Source organism: Cottoperca gobio, chromosome 9, assembly GCF_900634415.1.
Source record: "Cottoperca gobio chromosome 9, fCotGob3.1, whole genome shotgun sequence".
Taxonomy (NCBI): Eukaryota; Metazoa; Chordata; class Actinopteri; order Perciformes; family Bovichtidae; genus Cottoperca; species Cottoperca gobio.
This window is the reverse complement of record NC_041363.1, coordinates 1,589,473-1,608,169: the sequence shown is the minus strand read 5'-3', so window position 1 is coordinate 1,608,169 and position 18,697 is coordinate 1,589,473. Positions and strand designations below refer to the sequence as shown.

Sequence of the window (18,697 nt, the reverse complement as noted above, 5' to 3'; positions counted from 1 at the left end):
AAACTATTTCCAGCCACACACACAAAGTAATCTGATTACAATAGTTTGTAAACAATAGTAATTAGTTGATTCATTTACCGCTCAGCCCGAGGAACTTAAATAAACTTAAACATGTGATTTGTCTCCAAACTGGGATCAGTGGCCCGATAACATGTCTTTAACACACAAATCTAATAACGTGTGTGTTTATATATATATATATAGATAGATATATCAATTACTTAGAAATGAAATGAATTTGTTGGTATATCTTATTAATTGAACGTCAGGTCAAGTGAGAGTGTTTAATCATTTTATTATACACTTTAAAAATATGTACAAAATACTATAAACATTTATAAGTAACACTTGAGTCAATTGTTGGATTATTTTTGACACACAAAGGCAGACTCAACACAAAATAATAAGCATGTACACGACACGTCAGGTGTTCAACTGAAGAGACACACGTTAAGCACATCGTCACGTTTCACCCCGTCCGCCAGACGTTAAGTCACGACTCTCATCGTGATCTAGAAGTTCAGTCGGGCTCAAATAAAAACGCTAATTTAAAAATCTCTGCCGTCTAACACGTGAAGGAAAGCGCCGGACGTTTCTGGCCTCAACACGATGTCTGCGTCTCACGTTACAGTAAACTGAACAACTCGACCCCAAAAAGATCCAACGCGGCTCTTTGTGTTATTAATACGCCGACACTCAGGAACGACCATACGGGACTTTAAATTGTACTTTGCAGGACCCGGGACAGGGAGGCATTTATTAAGGATAGAGCTGCAACGACAGAAAGTAATCAACTACTTTAATAATGATTCATTCGTTTAAGTCATTCTTCTTTCTGTGTGGAGGGTTCCTGCGTTCCTCTGCTTTACATCATGTGGAAGTGAAGATCTTCAGAGAAGACATCACTGTGGATGTTTCCTGGAACACAGGAAGCCTCACACGAACAAAGAAGTGCTGAAGTCAGAAACTAATGTTGAGCGATCAGTGAATCTCTGGGGTTGAGAGGTTCCCGCTGAGACGAGGCTCCACAGTGAAGTGGTTGATAAGGTTTTCAGGATGTTGGGACATAAAGGAGGCCGCGTGTCCCGCTGCACGAGCCGAACGCTTCCCACAGGCTGCAGGGTGTCAGCAGCGGCTGCGTCTCGTTTAGTGGCCGGGGTCACTGCATACCAAACCACTGCTCCTGGTCGGCCCACTGCGCCGCTTCACTGTCGCTGCCCTCCAGGTCCCCGTCCTCCCCGCTGCCCTCCATGTCGTCCCCGTCCAGCTCCACCGTGGCGTCTGTGGGACTCTCCTCCTTCTCCATCTTCTGCATTCCTTCTAAGACTTCTGGTCGTTGGGATCCAGGCTGAGGGAAGAACACACACACACACAGACACACACACACACACACACACATCAGGTTTATCTTTTACTTTCCCGTCTGATTGTTTGTATAGCCGTGTGTGTGTTGTGGTGTGTGTGTGTGTGTGTGTGTGTGTCGTGTGTGTGGTGTGTGTGCGTGTCCTGTGTCTGTGTGTCCGTGTCCGTGTGGTGTGTGTCCGTGTCTGTGTGTGTGTCTGTGTGTCTGTGTGTCCGTGTCTGTGTGTGTGTGTCCGTGTCCGTGTGTGTGTCTGTGTGTGTGTCCGTGTGTGTGTGTGTGTCCGTGTCTGTGTGTCTGTGTGTGTGTGTGTGTCTGTGTGTGTGTGTGTGTCTGTGTGTGTGTGTGTGTCTCTGTGTGTCTGTGTGTCTGTGTGTCTGTGTATCTGTGTGTGTGTATCTGTGTGTTGTGTATCTGTTGTGTGTGTGTCTGTGTGTCTGTGTGTCTGTGTGTCTGTGTATCTGTGTGTGTGTATCTGTGTCTGTGTGTCTGTGTGTGTGTGTCTGTGTCTGTGTGTGTGTGTCTGTGTCTGTCTGTGTGTCTGTTTTAATTTCTATTCTTTATTTTTTTTATATTTCCTATAAATGTAAACTAGACCCAGGTGTGACGTTGACTCGTACCTTAGCGCTATGCTGTACTGATCCATGGCTTCTTGGTAATCGTTGACAGCCACCAGGAAATCTCCCAGCATCCTGTGCAGGACACAATCGCTCTGATTGGCCAGGGCGTTCCGCAGGAGAGCGATCCCCTCTTCATATTTCTGTTCCCGACCTTCACAACACATCACAACATTCATTTCCTTTACGTAACTGAATATATAGTCATACGAACATTGTCCGTATTCCAGCTGCCGAATGAAAAGCGAGGCTTCGGTGTACGTACTGAGCAGCTCGGCCTTCTTCACCACAGCCTTGGTGTAGTCCGGTCTCTGGGCCAGAGCTTTGTCCAGCAGGGTTTTGGCTTTCTCCTGCGTCACCGGGTCCTCCAGGCACACGGTGGCCAGGATGGTGAGAGTTTGTGCGTTGGCCCCCAGAGTCTTATAGATGTTATTGGCCATCCCCATAGCCTCTCGGATCCCATTGGATGCCAGGTAACAGTCGATCAGACCTGTGAAGTTATTAATATCATGATTGTATGAGGTACTTATGTATAGTCAGTGTATCGCCAGTAGACGGCGCCCAGCACGCCCCCAATTTGGAGAAATGTAAAAAAAAACCCAATAATTTAGTCACCTTATGCATAAAAGTGAACATTTAGAATATTTTCACCGCTTTACCTTAACGCACAGCGGTTTTCTATGTTCTTATCAAAGCCACCAGACTCCATTGACAAAAACATTAATTTAACCTCTCAGAACACAGGAGGTGCAGGTCTACCGCTGCCTCCATCGGTTAGTTAGTTTGTGTTATTGTGTAACGTTGGTGTTTTAAACAGTTGGTTTGGATTCACTAAAGTCACACAATAACAAACTAACTAACCGATGGAGGCAGTGATAGACCAGCAACTCCTGTGTTCTGAGAGGTTAAATTAATGTTTTTGTCAATGGAGTCTGGTGGCTTTAAAGAGAGCATATGGCAGCAGCAGAACATTGTTTAACTTCCTGTCTGTTTCTCCAAACTGCATCATGGAGGTAGTAACACACCGACTGTGGAGAAGTACCTCACACTCAAAACATCCAAACTCTCCATTTAAAAAGTGTAAAAAAAGAATAAAGACATGCAAACATGTCCTGCCGTATACAAACGTGCCTTCATAGCAGTCGAGTCTGCAGGGAGCTAAGCGCATGGCCTCCCTGAAATGGATGATGGCTTCCTGAACACGGCCCATGTTTCTCAGTGCGGCGCCCTTCAGGAGCAGAGCCTGCACGCTGTTGCTGTTCAGCTGGATGGCTTTGGCTCCCAGGTAGAGAGCTCTGGAGTAACGCTTGCTATAAAAGCTGTGACAGCTGAACAACAGGAACAAATTCAAAAGGATTAAAACAACTACGACAAAGATTTCATGTAGCACACTTTGTCAAAGAAAGGAAGACTCACCCAGAGATGACCCAGGGTTCTGCATGCTGGTCTGAAATGTTAAATAATCGTCCTCCCAGGACTTCAACATCCTCCAAGTGTCCTTCGCGGGCCATCAGGTATCCATAAACATCCATTCCTGCATAAACAGGTGCAAACAAGGTGAAGCTGAAGCTGGTACGAGCGTCCAGAGTCCATGACACAAGTAATGATTGTGAAGATAACTCACAGAAATACATTTGAACAGTTTGGGACACGCGCTCGATCAATAAATATAAACAATATATAAAAACTGCAGCACACCTTTGATGAGGTATGGGTCCAGCATCTGGGCTTGTTCAAACTTGAGGATGGCGTTCTTGGTGTCACCGGCCCTGAAGTACACATCAGCCAGGCTCACCAGGAGGTCCACGTTGTCCCGCAACAGAGACTTCTTCTCCAGAGAGCTGAGACCAGAGGAAAAGTAACATTCAGTCACTTCGAGGGCTGAACTCAACGTTTTCTTTTACATTCAAAGTAAAATAATCGAGGTTTTCTAATGTCTGTGTTATGATATCACACACACTACGTTTTATATTGTGGAAACATAAATATTATTTGTGGTGCTGTTAGTCCGCCCGGTAACAGACGGTGCCTCTCTTTGTGTCAGTAAGCGGGAGAGCAAACATTTTTTCGAGTGCAGTGAAAATGTTGTTTTTGAGAATAAACACCAACAAATATGGATTGAAGCAAAAATATTTGATGAGATAAAAACATGTGAAAGTTGGAAATAATCTATAAATGTTTGATCACAGAGTCCAGGAACATTCCTCTGCAGCACCACTGGAGTCTAACTCTACTAATATTATAACACTAATATAATATATTATAATACTAATATATTATAATACTAATAATATAATATACTATATTATAATAATAATATATATAAAATAATACTAAATAATATACTATATTATAATAATATTATAATATAATACTAATAATATATATATATATTAATATATAATAATAATAATAATTATAATAATATAATAATAATATATTATAATACTAATAATATATAATACTAATATTATAATACTAATAATATAATATATATATACTATATATATACTATATACTAATATACTAATAATATATATATCCTTATAATATTACTACTAATATATTATAATACTAATAATATATTATAATACTAATATATTATAATACTAATAATATATTATAATACTAATATATTATAATACTAATAATATAATACTAATAATATAATATAATATATTATAATAATAATAATATATTATAATACTAATAATATAATAATATAATATATTATAATACTAATAATATATTATAATACTAATATATTATAATACTAATATATTATAATACTAATAATATAATACTAATAATATATTATAATACTATTAATATATTATAATACTAATAATATAATACTAATAATATATTATAATACTAATAATATAATATAATACTAATAATATATTATAATATTAATAATATAATACTAATACTAATAATATATTATAATATTAATAATATAATACGAATACTAATAATATAATACTAATAATAATATATTATAATACTAATAATATTAGTGTAGAATTACCAGCTTTAAAACACAAGGACTAGAGATGGAAGATTGAATATTCCTGATTTAGATTTTGAATGTCAACATTATGAATGAAGCTTCAAAGATTCGAACACTTTGTGTAAAACTTGTCCACTCACCAAATAGTGTTGATGGCTCTTTGATTGTCTCCTGCGTGGATGAAGGCGTACGCTTTGATCCAGACAGAGAGCCAGTCCAGGTTGGGGATACTCTGGATCACATCCATAGTCATGGACGCCACTTCAGCTCCTTTGACTGATAAAGAGAGAAGACCTACAGGGAACAAAGAACAGTTACGAGTGTTTCACAAACTGATGAAGCTCGAACAGCTTCATCAGAGGGATTCACTGTGCGTGTGCACAAAGAGCCTTTATGTGTAAAGAGGGTTGCAACAGTATTACATTTCTTTACGGTACGATAACCATCGTATACACTATTACAATATTAATATTAATATCATCAGTTAAAAGGAATAAGAAAAGAATTATGCACCTGTTAAGTACTATAACCGGTTCTATAACTAAAGCCTGTTAGTTTACATGTTAGCAGAATGTTCATTTAACTACTAAATGATAAACAACATCAGCTGTGAGCTTTTAAAATAATGTCCTCTGATTATTAACAATAAACACGTACTGCAGCTGCTGCGGTCTTAACTTTAACTCACTTATAAACAAATGTACACGATCTGATAACCGTCAACTCTCATAGCGTGGAACATCTGGAAACCTGTATACTGTGAAGAGTGCAGCCAGCTGCAGGCGTGTCAGCAGGCTACATGTTGTGTGTTGGATGAAGGTGTTTCTGTGAGTGTGTGTACCGATGATTGCGTCCAGCGCGAGGGGACACTGCCTGAGGACCTCCTTGTAGCTGGTGACTGCAGAGCGCTCCTGACCTGCCTTCCTGTACAGGTTAGCGAGCATCATATTGATCTGAGGCGAGAAACAACAATAACATCCATTCCATCACAATTCTGTAGAAAAGCATCTGTAAAGTCGAATACTTTTACAGCCTTGTGGTTTTTAACACTCGAAGAGGGCTGAGACAATATCAATATCAAATAACTCACGTTAACGATATTATCAAAATATACATCAATATTTTAAAACAAATTAATAATTGTTTATTGTGAGTTTTGTCTGTTTTTTGGCAAATTAATTACACTGAAAATATGTAGAGCTGATTATAACTACGATATTATCATGTGTATTATTTACAGAAATATTTTTTAAATCAGTTATATCAGGACATCTCTCCAATTCAAAAAGTAAATGAGTACTTCTTTATGATCTTTAGGTTTATCTCTTCATATATATATATATATATATATATATATATATATATATATATATATATATATATATATAAAATTGAGCAGAACCACTGAGGCATGTATTATTAAAAGATGCAGATGCAGATGTTATTTCAATAACTAGGAGAGTAGCAGCGTACCTTTGGCGTCCTCTGTCTGGACGGGATCCCATCGAGCACTGCAATAGCATCTTTATCCAGTTTCAAAATGGTATAGCATTCAGCGATCTTGTACTTTACCTCAATTTCGGAAGGCAAACTCTGAAAGACAACATTATGTGAAATTGTAAATGTGTCTATTACCATTCATGACCAGGTCAGTGGTATGGATATTTGGGTCAAATATCATAGGGTCTCAAGGTGCACAATATTGTATATAAAGAAGAATTGCAATTGTCATCTTGCAGTCCGTAGGAATCTGGTGACACCCTGAGTTGTTGCACTTACCTGTGCCTGTAGGTTAGATGCAGCTCCACCAGTAGAAGTACGAACTTTAGATGTTTTGCTGAGCACCTTCTTCTGTTGCAATGCCATACTGTATTTGCAGGCAGCATTACGATATTCCTTATCATGGAAGATGGCATCGGCGTGGTAAACCAACAACTGGTACTTCTGGGCTGGCGAGAACAGCTCTCTTTATCAAAAAGACACAAATAATATAGTAATCAGAAATACTTTATTTATCCCCAGGGGGGAAATGGGTTACGCTACAGTTGCTCCATTTTAGAATAAAAATATGTATAAATATAGAGAAGCTATAAGTAAAATAGAAATAAGAATTGAGTTTGTAAAAATGTGTGCATTGTACTACATAACATCAATAAAGCTGTAAAAAATATGTATACTACAATATATAACAGTAGTATAAATAATATTAATGTTGAAAACTGGATCTATGATTAAGTGTTTAAAATGCAGGAATAGTATAAATAGGAATAACACATAAAATGTATTAATGCCAGAGTAAATCAGAGAATAGACAACATAGTCTCTCTTAGTGGGAATGCTAACAGCACAAAGACAGTGAGCGACAGATAATACTATTAATAATAATGAAGAGAAGAGCAGATATGATATCAAGACCAGAACAACAACAAACAAAGACAGTAAACGTGTCTATTGATCCAAAGCACAGGAGTGTAAGAAGTAACCCGAGATGTTTGTATAATAGTAGTTTGTTTGTATGTAGAGAAGCATCCGGCATCAGCTGCTGGTACATCAAAACAAAAACATTGCACTGTAAGTCTGAAAGCACATAGACACTGTATAATCAACCACACGGTATTGTCAAGATTGTGAAGGGAAAACAGCAAGTGTTCAACAATATGTGACAATACTGGTTGATCAGTTGAATTCACAATACTTCAAGCTAACTGCTAATAGCAGGTACCACTAACTGTAGGACTCTTCATGACTATTTCCTGGAAACGAACGTCTAAACGTCGCCCAATAATACACATCTAACTATTAATGGTTTATTTATTTGGGATCCGCATATTACTGGCGTGAGTTTGAATTGATATATAACCCCGATCTGATTTACGGCTACAATAATGAATGTTAGCTATTGTTGACCAGTTAGCTGTGGGCTATCACTGTCTCGTCCTGACAGCACTCTTCAGGAAATAGACGGATCCTTGCTCTGACAATACTTACGGGTTGTTATTGCTCATCGTGAGCAACAAACTGCTCAATATCCGGACATTAGAGTGAAGGCCAGCGGCAGCCATTTCCCGTACATTATCTATCACATTCATTTTCGATTAAGTTTAGGGCTTGCTTTATGTTTCCGTCTCAAGTTAAAAGTTTGGGCTTGTAAACAGCTAATGCTAGCTAGCTTCTGATGTGTTAAATATGGCGCCGTACTACGTTCCTTCCGCATAATGCTGCATTTAGGTGCTCTTCCCAAGCTCGTGATTTCAACCACTATGCTAGTAAATATGATCTTCATGAAATCTTCGTCTTTGGCAAAAGAAAAACTAACACATTTTAACTTTAGAAACAATAGGCGGAAATACATAGAGTAAAAATGTATGTTTTGAAGAAAAGTGAAACGTTTCCATTCGCTTCTTCATTAGATTAAGCTAGGATAGGTAAGCATCCACAAAAATAATTCGTATTTCCGAGAATTTTGAAAGCATCTTATGAATTTGCTGCAGCAATATTTTCTTATTTGATAAATTTATGTGAAGCTACCTGATTTCACTTTGATTTTGGGCAACAACTTTTAATGTTGGGCAACAACTGTTAATATAAGTACTTACACAATGTTCTACAACCTCTGTACAGCAGTTACTTGTTATACAAAAACACAGTACATAAATATCCTTCAAGAAAGAAGCCTTTTTTTGTTTTTATTGTCTGAAAATGGCTGTGTATGCTACTGGAATTGTGTAGGCCGACTTTCTTGTAAACCTTTCTGTCTACTAATTAAACCTTAAAGATAATATGTGTTACTATGTTAATCAAGATGATGGCGCTCTTGAATATCTGATTAATTTAATTATTTTATATGCAATTTTATTCACAAACTACCAACTAAATACAAACGTTTTAAATAACTTCCTAAGGTTTTACCTTTTCTCCTAGAACTAAACTCAAATCATTCCGTTTATTAAACAACTAAAAAAGTAAAAAGCTTTTGGAAAACGATTACACTTTTTTGTCTGAAATATCTGACTGAATATCATTACCTCAGGATATATATATATATATATATATATATATATATATATATATATATATATATATATATATATATATATATGTATATATATATGTATATATATATATATGTATATATATGTATATATATATATATATATATATGTATATATATGTATATATATATATATATATATATATATATATATGTATATATATATGTATATATATATGTATATATATGTATATATGTATATATATAGTATATATATATATATATATATATATATACATATATATATATATATATATACATATATATATATACATATATATATATATATATATATATATATATATACATATATATACATATATACATATATATATATATACATATATATATATATGTTTGTGTGTGTGTGTTCTCCTGCTGTTGTTTTATTTACTTAAAACATTGTTTAATTGTCTTTACATTATCTTATTTTATACTCTTCATATGTTTTTGTATCAACCACTGTTTACCTGAATGTGTTGTCAATAATATTAATAAATAAATCTAATGGTACTTCAAATGTGGTGTATAACATATCAATCAGAATTCTGTAGGCCAGGGAAGTTGCTGATAAAGGTAACAAAAACGTTTAGTGCCTGTTGATTTCTGGAAAAATGGAGCCTCGAACACAAACATAAAAATAAAAACACATAAACAATCAACTGCAGACGCGCATGCGCAGAGCTAAAGCCAGCAGCTGAACCTGGTGTCACAACACAGAGGAACTCAGCAGCAGGCAGCGCAACGTTGCACCTCGATTTCGGCTTTAGCTCTATTTTTTTGGAAAGTATTTGTCGACACAAAGTGATTTTAATTTACGTTAGCGTACCATGACCGAACAATCAGCATTACTTCTTCGAAAACAACTGGCAGGTAAGTTAATATGGATAAAATATTGTAAGCAAATATAGCCTGTTATAAATGCTACCTACCTAGCAGCTAACGTTAGCTTCTTTTTCTTTTTTTTAGCTCCGCAAAGCTATGTTTACGCCATAGGAGTAAGCCCAGAAAGCTAACATAATGGGTTTCTTTATCTCTGCCGTTCAGTACGTGGCCAAGCTGCTTTGATTAGCTGAAATAAATACATGTATTTACAAGTTTACGTTGTTCAATTAACAGTATATCTGAACCAACACTTAATTATAACGCTAACCTTGCTAGCGGGCTAGCAAGTTCGACATTAGTTAGCTGACGGAACAAAGGAATAATCAACCCAGAGACTCATCTGCTCTGATGACTTTAGCTTCGCTAATGATCGCTGTGTACACTCTAAACTTTTCATTAAACAATATGCTACTATACCACGAGCAACTTGATTAAAATTACAAACCACTAAAGGCCACCTAGCTCTATTAGATAATATGTAATGATGTCAAATGTGGCTCAGACCGCAGGTTAGTGAGCGGAGACGCATCTCAGTGTTAAACCCTCCATAAGGATTTATTCTGATCAAACATAGCATTAATGTTGGTGGCAGAGGTGTTTCTGTTCTTATTATTGTCAGACTCAGACATGGACTTCTGTATTCCTGCAGCTGACAGCACACTTCTGCGTCTGGTTGACTTTTTTTGTTTTATTTTTATTTTATTTGCTTTTTTATTCACAAGACTGCATAAAATTCAGCTAATGAAAACACAAGACAGGTGTCAGGAGAGGACAACAAGCTGCAGGCTTATACAACGGAAGCATCAATTTAGAGAGGAAAACAAACCATAACAAAAAAAGTGGAAAACATAAAACAGAATTTACGTAATTTGGAAAAGTAAACAAAAAAAACCCAAAATGAAAAACAACCATACCAGTTTTCTTCAGACTACAGGTCTGATAACAATGAGAGAATATCATTTGTAGTTTTGATATAATGGTCAGCAGAAAGATGCAGTCAAATTCACTAAGTGTAAAAATCAATCAGGTAATAAAACTGTAATGCAGCATTCAAGATTAGGAAACGATGTGAGCGTTATCACAATATTACGAGTAGAGCTGTTCGTAGATCGACGGAAAAATAATCGCCAACTATTTTGATAATCGATTATTCATTTAATGAATTTATTTCATGCGAAAAATGTCAGAAAATACAGTTTTCAGCCTTTAAAATATGGAGATTTGCTGCTTTCCCCTGTTTTATATCTTAAAAAAGTGAATGTCTTTGTGTTTGGCACTGACAGAACATTTAAAGACATCACCTTGGACTTTGAAGAACTGGGAAGAATATTTATAACCCTTTTCGGACATTTTATAGTCAAATTAAAAAATCTAGAAAATATATGCAGATTATTGTATAATGAAAATAATCGTTAGAGCCCTAATTATGAGCATTAACGTCTTATATTTTATTACTAAATTAATATCATTTCAGTGTTTTCCCAGTTGTACACTGTAGCCAAAGTGACACTTTGATAAAGTTAGAGCTGCTGTGATTCTGTCCTGTTCTGTACGGTCAGGATGTACTCACTCTGGACAGGATTCAGGGTTTCCTGTGGTTCTGAATGACAACATCCACCCACCACACATCCACCCACCACACATCCACCCACCACAACATCCACCCACCACAACATCCACCCACCACACATCCACCCACCACACATCCACCCACCACACATCCACCCACCACACATCCATCCACCACAACATCCACCCACCACACATCCACCCACCACACATCCATCCACCACAACATCCACCCACATCCACCCACCACACATCCACCACCACACATCCACCACCACACATCCACTGATTCAGAAAGAGACGGCGTTATTTCTGTGTGTGGGTTTGTGAATCACTGGCTTTACAGCGGTTCACTCGGTTCAGTTCTTCAGGTTGATGATTCACTTCAAGTGTTAATTATTTTTGGAAACCACGATTTGATTCAGTGAACATGAGCCAAACTATTGAATTAAATGGAGAGACACAAATAGTAATATTTCTATTACTTCAGTAAATATTCTGATTTAGATACCAAAAACTGAACATCTCCTATAAGGATTAAACTAAAGTTATATTAGAGGAATACTTTATTCCTCTAATATAGGCAGTCAACGCTGGGAATTGTTTTGATGCACCAATTTTACATACTTTGTTGTCGGGCTGCAATTAACGATTCTCCTCTTCATCGATTTAATCTGCTGATTATTTTCTAGGTCAATCGATCTATAAAATAGTGAAATGTGTCCGTCGCAGTTTCCCAAAGTGATGTCTTTAAATGTCTTGTTTGTTACTTTAATATGATATGAAACAGAGAAAAGCAGGAAATCTCCACATTTCAGAGGCTGAAAACAACATTTAAAGACATTTTAGCATGAAAAGATCTTTAAATCAGCAGATGTGTTGATAATGCAAACTATATTTTTCCTGCAGCTGCTTCACAGAAGAATTTGCATCAACAAAAGAAAACAAACAAACATGCGGCTCACCTTAGATTTATTGTACCTTCCATCATACGTGGTTCATCAATGTCAGTGACGTTAAAGCAGATTTATTATGTCCGTGCCGCCTTCTCATTATCCTCGAAGGGTTAACTTTTGCAGCAGCTGGGTCAAAAAAAATGGTGTTTCGCTTTAGTGTGTGTGTGTGTGTGTGTGTGTGTGTGTGTTTATTAAATGTATCTTTTGTCCATCTTCCCCATGTTTACCTGTCAACATGTCAACCTGTTACTTTTGTAAACATTTTATAGTTGTTTTTTCAGCTCATTGTATTAAATTCTTTCTCTTTTTTCAGAGCTCAACAAGAACCCAGTGGAGGGCTTTTCAGCTGGTCTGATAGACGATGATGACATTTATAAATGGGAAGTTGTGATCATTGGTCCACAAGATACCCTTTTGTAAGTGGGAACATATCACAATCAAGAGAACATCTAAAGAAATGTATACGTTACTGTATAGATTCAGAACTTCTCTGTGTTCTTTGTATTGCAGTGAAGGCGGGTTTTTCAAAGCATACCTAACCTTTCCCTACGATTACCCACTACGGCCTCCAAAGATGAAGTTCATCACTGAAATCTGGCACCCAAATGGTAAACGCGTCCAGCAGATGCTTAGATGTCTCCTTACTTCAAATCTTCAGTGTCGTCACTCGTGAATGAAATTATTTTGTGTTACACTTCTGGATGATTACAAATGTTTTTGTTTTTACGCAGGCTTTGAGTTTAATTGTAATGAAGGTTATCGTCGCCGTTAAACTCGTGCTCCCATTCTCCACAGTTGCAAAGAACGGGGATGTTTGCATCTCAATCCTGCACGAGCCGGGAGAAGATAAGTTTGGTTATGAAAAGCCCTGAGGAGCGCTGGCTTCCCATCCACACGGTAGAGACAATCATGATTAGCGTTATCTCCATGCTGGCAGACCCCAACAGCGACTCGCCAGCTAACGTGGACGCAGCGGTGAGTCACATTTCTTATCCCGTCCCCCTTAAGAAAGAAATTAGGGGAGGGGGAAAATTGTAAGAATATAAGAATCCAGACTCATAATTTATTTTATTTATATAAATCCTTTTTATTTTGAATGTGTCGGGCGTTATTGTTGAACGATCACAAAAAGTACCAATTTCCCGTTCTAAAGGCAGCGCGCTTATTCATGTGAAGGAAGCATTTTTATCTTTTGTATAACTTGAAGTTATTCCTGAAGTCACTTAGAATTCAGCAATACTGAAAGTGTGCAAGTGTAGCATGAATATGTGTTTCCTTTTTGTCTTAGGTTTACCTTTTGTGTGTTTACATTATTGCTATCAATTAATATAACTTTAAATATAAAAAACATCCTCAGTGGACGAGTAGATCCTGAGATGAGCACCGCGTTGTACTCAGAATCCATTTTATATTTATATTCTCACCCTCTTTTCATTCTTGTTATCATGGCCGTTCATGTAAGGTTGTGTTGATATGATCTTGTGTTGCTCCCACAGAAAGAGTGGCGGGAGGACCCTAACGGGGAGTTCAAGAGGAAGGTGGCTCGCTGTGTAAGAAAAAGTCAAGAGATGGCTTTTGATTAGGAGTCGATCGTAAAATCCAGGGTAAGTGAAGTGAAGTCATTAAAAATATCTATTTATTACATGTGAAGCCTTGTTCTGGAAGTTAAAGTAGTTAAGAGGTTTGTTTTGTTTTGTTTTTCAGTTAAAGGAAATGCCTTCAGAGGGAACATTTCAGCAAAAGGCTTTTGCACCCCTTGTTTTGCCAGTCAGAGGACTTGGCTGGCTTCAACCACGTTTCCGTCAACGGTTGTCATTTTCCGCAAGACGAGCCAATTTGAGAACCCTACCAGCGAAATTAACCCGTTTCCTACCTGGAATTGTATATTTAATTTAATTTATTTTGAAAGAATTAATGATGTAAGATATGTCACTACTGTAAATTAACTTGCTTTTTTATCTGCTGCTGAACAGTTTCTACTTTATACCAGGTTTCTTATGCAACTCAGTGCTCAAGATTGTGTGAAACAAAACACCCGTTACCGTTAGGTCATCACTTGTCCTCCCTACTGAATACTTACCAGATTAATGTCGGCCCAACAATAGATGTGATTATTTTCAACACGTTGAATCACTGTTGCCTTGTCGGCTTCACTTCCTCACAGTCTGCTCGTTGTTCAGAGGGACGGCTCCAGAACGTTTAGATTGTTTCAGTCTTTTCTGAGAATCGCTCTCCTGTGTTAGCATCTTCTTCTTCTGTGTCCAAGAGATGTAAAACCATGACTCTCACACCTGCATGATCCCCTCAAACAGCTCGTGTTATTGTTTGCTAGCTGTGGATGTGAATGGAATGGCTTAGTGATTTGAGAGTTATTGTTTTATAACATATGGACTCGCACACGAGCATAGCTAACAGAAGATTTGTGCCAACTTCTCAGGATCCAACTTATAAATCAGCAAACCTCTGATGTTCCTGAGTCTTTCCCTGGAATGAATACATAATGACCGTTTGTGCATCAATAACTCGCCCGTGTGACTTCGTCTCGCGATCCTCCACGCTGAGCGAAGAATCAAACGACGTACAAACTCAACTCGTGCAGTTTCATCTCATTTATCCAGTCTGTTCACGACGTCACAAACACTAAAGCCTTAATATTTAAAACACTTCTGCACGAACAGTCTCACGCTTACGCAGGCGCTGCGAGTCCGACGGGTTTTAAACAGTAAGAGTTTAGTGAAGTCGTGTTTGTGACGTAGTGAGCGTCGGCGGGATATTATTATTCTGCACGAGTCGTGTGAGAGTTTGTAAACGGATGTTTTGATGTTAAACTATAAGTCATCAAGACTTCTTCGTTGGTGTGTGAGGAAAACAAAGTTCTCTTTGATACCGACGAGACGCAGATGGTTGTTTTGTGGGGAAGTGTTCCTCCAACACGTGTCCCTCGTGGTCAATGAAGGAATCTATTAATCATCACAACGTTATTATATTGCATGGACAACCAGAAGCAGTCAGTGAACATCCACGTGCATGCTGGTTAACCGTTATCTGAGTTCCCCTTAAATGAAAAGCTTCATAAACCTGTCGAGGATTATGGACGTTTGAGTTCTTAACCTATTAAAACTGAGGAGTGTTCGGGCTCCACGGTAGAATTAGGCTAATCGTTCTTTGTTGCGGCACATTAGGCTTTCGATCAGCGGGTGGGTCAAGGAGGGAGTCGCATTCACTCCAGGTCCGGGAGCGACCCGACCCTTTGGGTAGATTGTTGAGTAATGCTCTTAGATCCAACATCTTGGCATCATTGGTGCATACTTGGATAATATTTATCAACTTTGACTGAATGTGGGTTGTGATTCTTGACTTGAAGTCTCCACTTAGTAAAAGTGTTCTGATGGGAAGTGAACACGATCCTGCATCTGGGGGTTTATTCTTTAAAGAAATGCACAGTCGTGTTTGGGTGGAGTCTGGAAACCATTTGGCTTTTTGTTCACCGGTGGTGTTGCTGACCATTAAGCCATCTATTCTGAATTATGTTATACATGATTGATCTGTGAAACAAATAGCTAACCATCTTTTTTTGGCGCATGCAATCAGGTTTGAAGGAGTTTGGGTGTGTTTAGATATGTTAGTACATTCTGGGTGAATGTGATGTGTACAGTTAGTAGATGTCTGTCGACTTTATGATCACATAACTGCTGTTGACATTACCTTTTTAAGTCAGAATTTTCTAACCTACCATGACCTCCTCTGACCGGTGTTCACTGTATTTGCACAGATTCGGTGCGTTTGAAATGTCATTAAGCAATACGCTCTGAAGAATGGTGTGTCCAGGTAATCCACCCTAACGCCATTACTTTTGTTTTCGTTTTCCATTTTGTGTCGATGCAATGTATATTGGACATGATGCTCAATAAAGTGTGTGAACAGAGTGCGCTGTGGTTTTGTTTGTTTTACATTTTAGATGAGAACACGCTCTGGGTTCAAGTGTATTAGACCTCTGCTCTGTAACTGGAGCCGGGGAACAGTGTCCGATTACAGGGTTCATCAGAATCCGCTGGCTGCAACGCACACGGAGCCGATGAGACGCTGGCAGCCTCCGACACAGCGGCAGGAGATGTTGGGATCGTAGGAAACGATGAGAAAGCGGGTTACGTTTGTGGAGCAGCTGAAAAAGGACAACCTGTTAACAAATGGAAGTGGTCACATGTTAATGAGGTAAGGAAATGAGTTTCTTTATGAATAAATGTCGCTGCTTTTATTCATTTTAAATTGTTGGATCAATTTGTTCTTTATTTGAAGGTCTGCAGAGTCTGAGCAGAGATGCACTGATGGTGAGTCAAACGTTGCTTTAGATGCCAACTCGCCAGGAATAAGTTTTAATGTTCGCATTGCAAACTGGCATCTGAATTCATATTGTGTCTAAAATAAAACCTCTTCACTTTTACGTGTGTAAAAGAAGCAACACCACAAGTTAAAGTCCTGCACGCTTCAATAAAAGTACCTTTAGAAAAAGTCTAAAGTAAAATGCCTATTTTATATTGTTGTACATATTATAACTGGATTATAATTAGTTTCATTATTGCTGCTGGTACAAGTGAAGCTACTTTAGATGGTCATTTAAAAATAAATAAATGTTTTATAGGGCTGCAACTAATAATAGTTTTTATTATCTTCTTGATTTACTGGTTTGGTCTATAACGTGAAAGATGTCTGTCCCAGGTTCTCAAAGTCCAAAGTGATGTCTTTAAAAGTCTCGTCGTGTCCAACACACGAAGATATTCACGTTAATGATATAAAATGGATAAAAGCAGGAAGTCTCCAGATTTGAGGCTGAAAACAGAATTTAAAGACTTTTTACTTTATGACTTTAACAATTATAAAGATTGTTGGACATTAGTTTTCTGTTAATCAACTAATCATTGCAGCTCTAGTTCTGTGAAATATAACTAGATTTACTAGCTGGTAAAATATATGTATCGTGCATTGTTCCTGATAAACGAACAATAAGATAAATAAACTCCACAGATCTGTAATATTAGTCGTTGCCTTTGGCAGGTTTTGAATGTGTACCTAGTCGGCAGGTGAGGGAGACGTACAGAGGAACACACGGACATGCGTCCTGCAGGCGGGCAGCACATGAAGACGACGCACACGTCCAAATCCATGATGTCTGCACCTTTCCTACAGGTAAAGCGTTACGCTGGAACTCAAGTTGGTTTGAGTGTAATTATAATGGTGGTAAATTAATTGGGCCATTTATTAATTACAGTATTTCACTCACTAAGACGATTTATTTAATTTATAGTTCACTGAGCCAACATTTTGTTTTCTAAACATTATTTCTGTATATTTCATTTATGTACGTTTACAAGTGTTCGTTGTCTCTCAGCATTTATCAGCAGATCAGTTTCTACGTGCACTAAAATGTATTTTGCATTTATACTTTTTATTAAGTTAAGTCTTTTGATTACCTCCACATTTGTGTAGTTGATAAATTAATTAAAAATATGTTAAATAAGTGTTAATTTAAGTTCACAAACTTTTTGTTTCTAATATTATTATTAATACATTGTAGTATTTTATAAAAACAATTAACAATATATCAACCAAAGAAAATCAAGTGAATCTGAAGCAAAATGTGTATTTTTCAATATAATGGAGTCCATACTAGAATCCTGGTTTACCCTGCGCCCAGTAGAGAAGCAGCAGCTGCGGAGAATGCAGACAATAACAGAGTAAAATAAATGATCATTTAAGTTCAGCAATTTTGTGTCGTTGTTGTTATTAATACTTTGTTGTATTTTATCAGATGCAAAAGAAACAATATCCACAGTCCTAATCTATAAATATAAAGAAAAACCCATACGGCTCGACCACTAGATTGTAATACTCGTCATCTGTAACAAGATTACTGTTGTATATTATATAATCACATGTGCCTCAGCATCCGGCCCTCACAGCTGGACAGAGACGCTACCTCTGCAGTATCGCAAACGTTTACAGCACAGAGCACATGAGGCAGCAGATGAAGCAGCACTATCTCAACGTGCTGCACACATGCCTTCAATCAGGTGTGTCTAAATGTCTCTCAAACCAAACCTTTGACCGCTGCCAACCGTCTCATGCTGTGTTTCCTGTTTCCCAGGTCAGAATGCCGCCTGCAGGAGGAGGTATGGGGCTGGAGAAAACCGTACGTTCACAAAGGATACAGAGAAGGATGTGTCGAGAGCGAAGCCTCAAGGGCCGAGG

At 37.5% G+C, this 18,697-nt stretch overlaps 1 protein-coding gene and 1 pseudogene across 1 annotated transcript; one reads left to right on the top strand and one right to left on the bottom strand.

Moving 5' to 3' along the window:
* Window positions 1–275: 275 nt before the first annotated feature.
* Window positions 276–8,179, bottom strand: anapc7 (anaphase promoting complex subunit 7). The gene is given in 12 exon segments (XM_029440691.1): window positions 276–1,326; window positions 1,329–1,348; window positions 1,981–2,131; window positions 2,243–2,467; window positions 3,109–3,305; window positions 3,394–3,511; window positions 3,676–3,818; window positions 5,131–5,284; window positions 5,832–5,943; window positions 6,464–6,583; window positions 6,770–6,956; window positions 7,979–8,179. Coding segments are annotated over 12 exon segments (1,695 nt in total). The 5' UTR covers window positions 8,080–8,179; the 3' UTR covers window positions 276–1,159.
* Window positions 8,180–9,730: 1,551 nt separating this feature from the next.
* LOC115014074 (ubiquitin-conjugating enzyme E2 G1-like) lies at window positions 9,731–16,377 on the top strand (annotated as a pseudogene).
* Window positions 16,378–18,697: the final 2,320 nt, after the last annotated feature.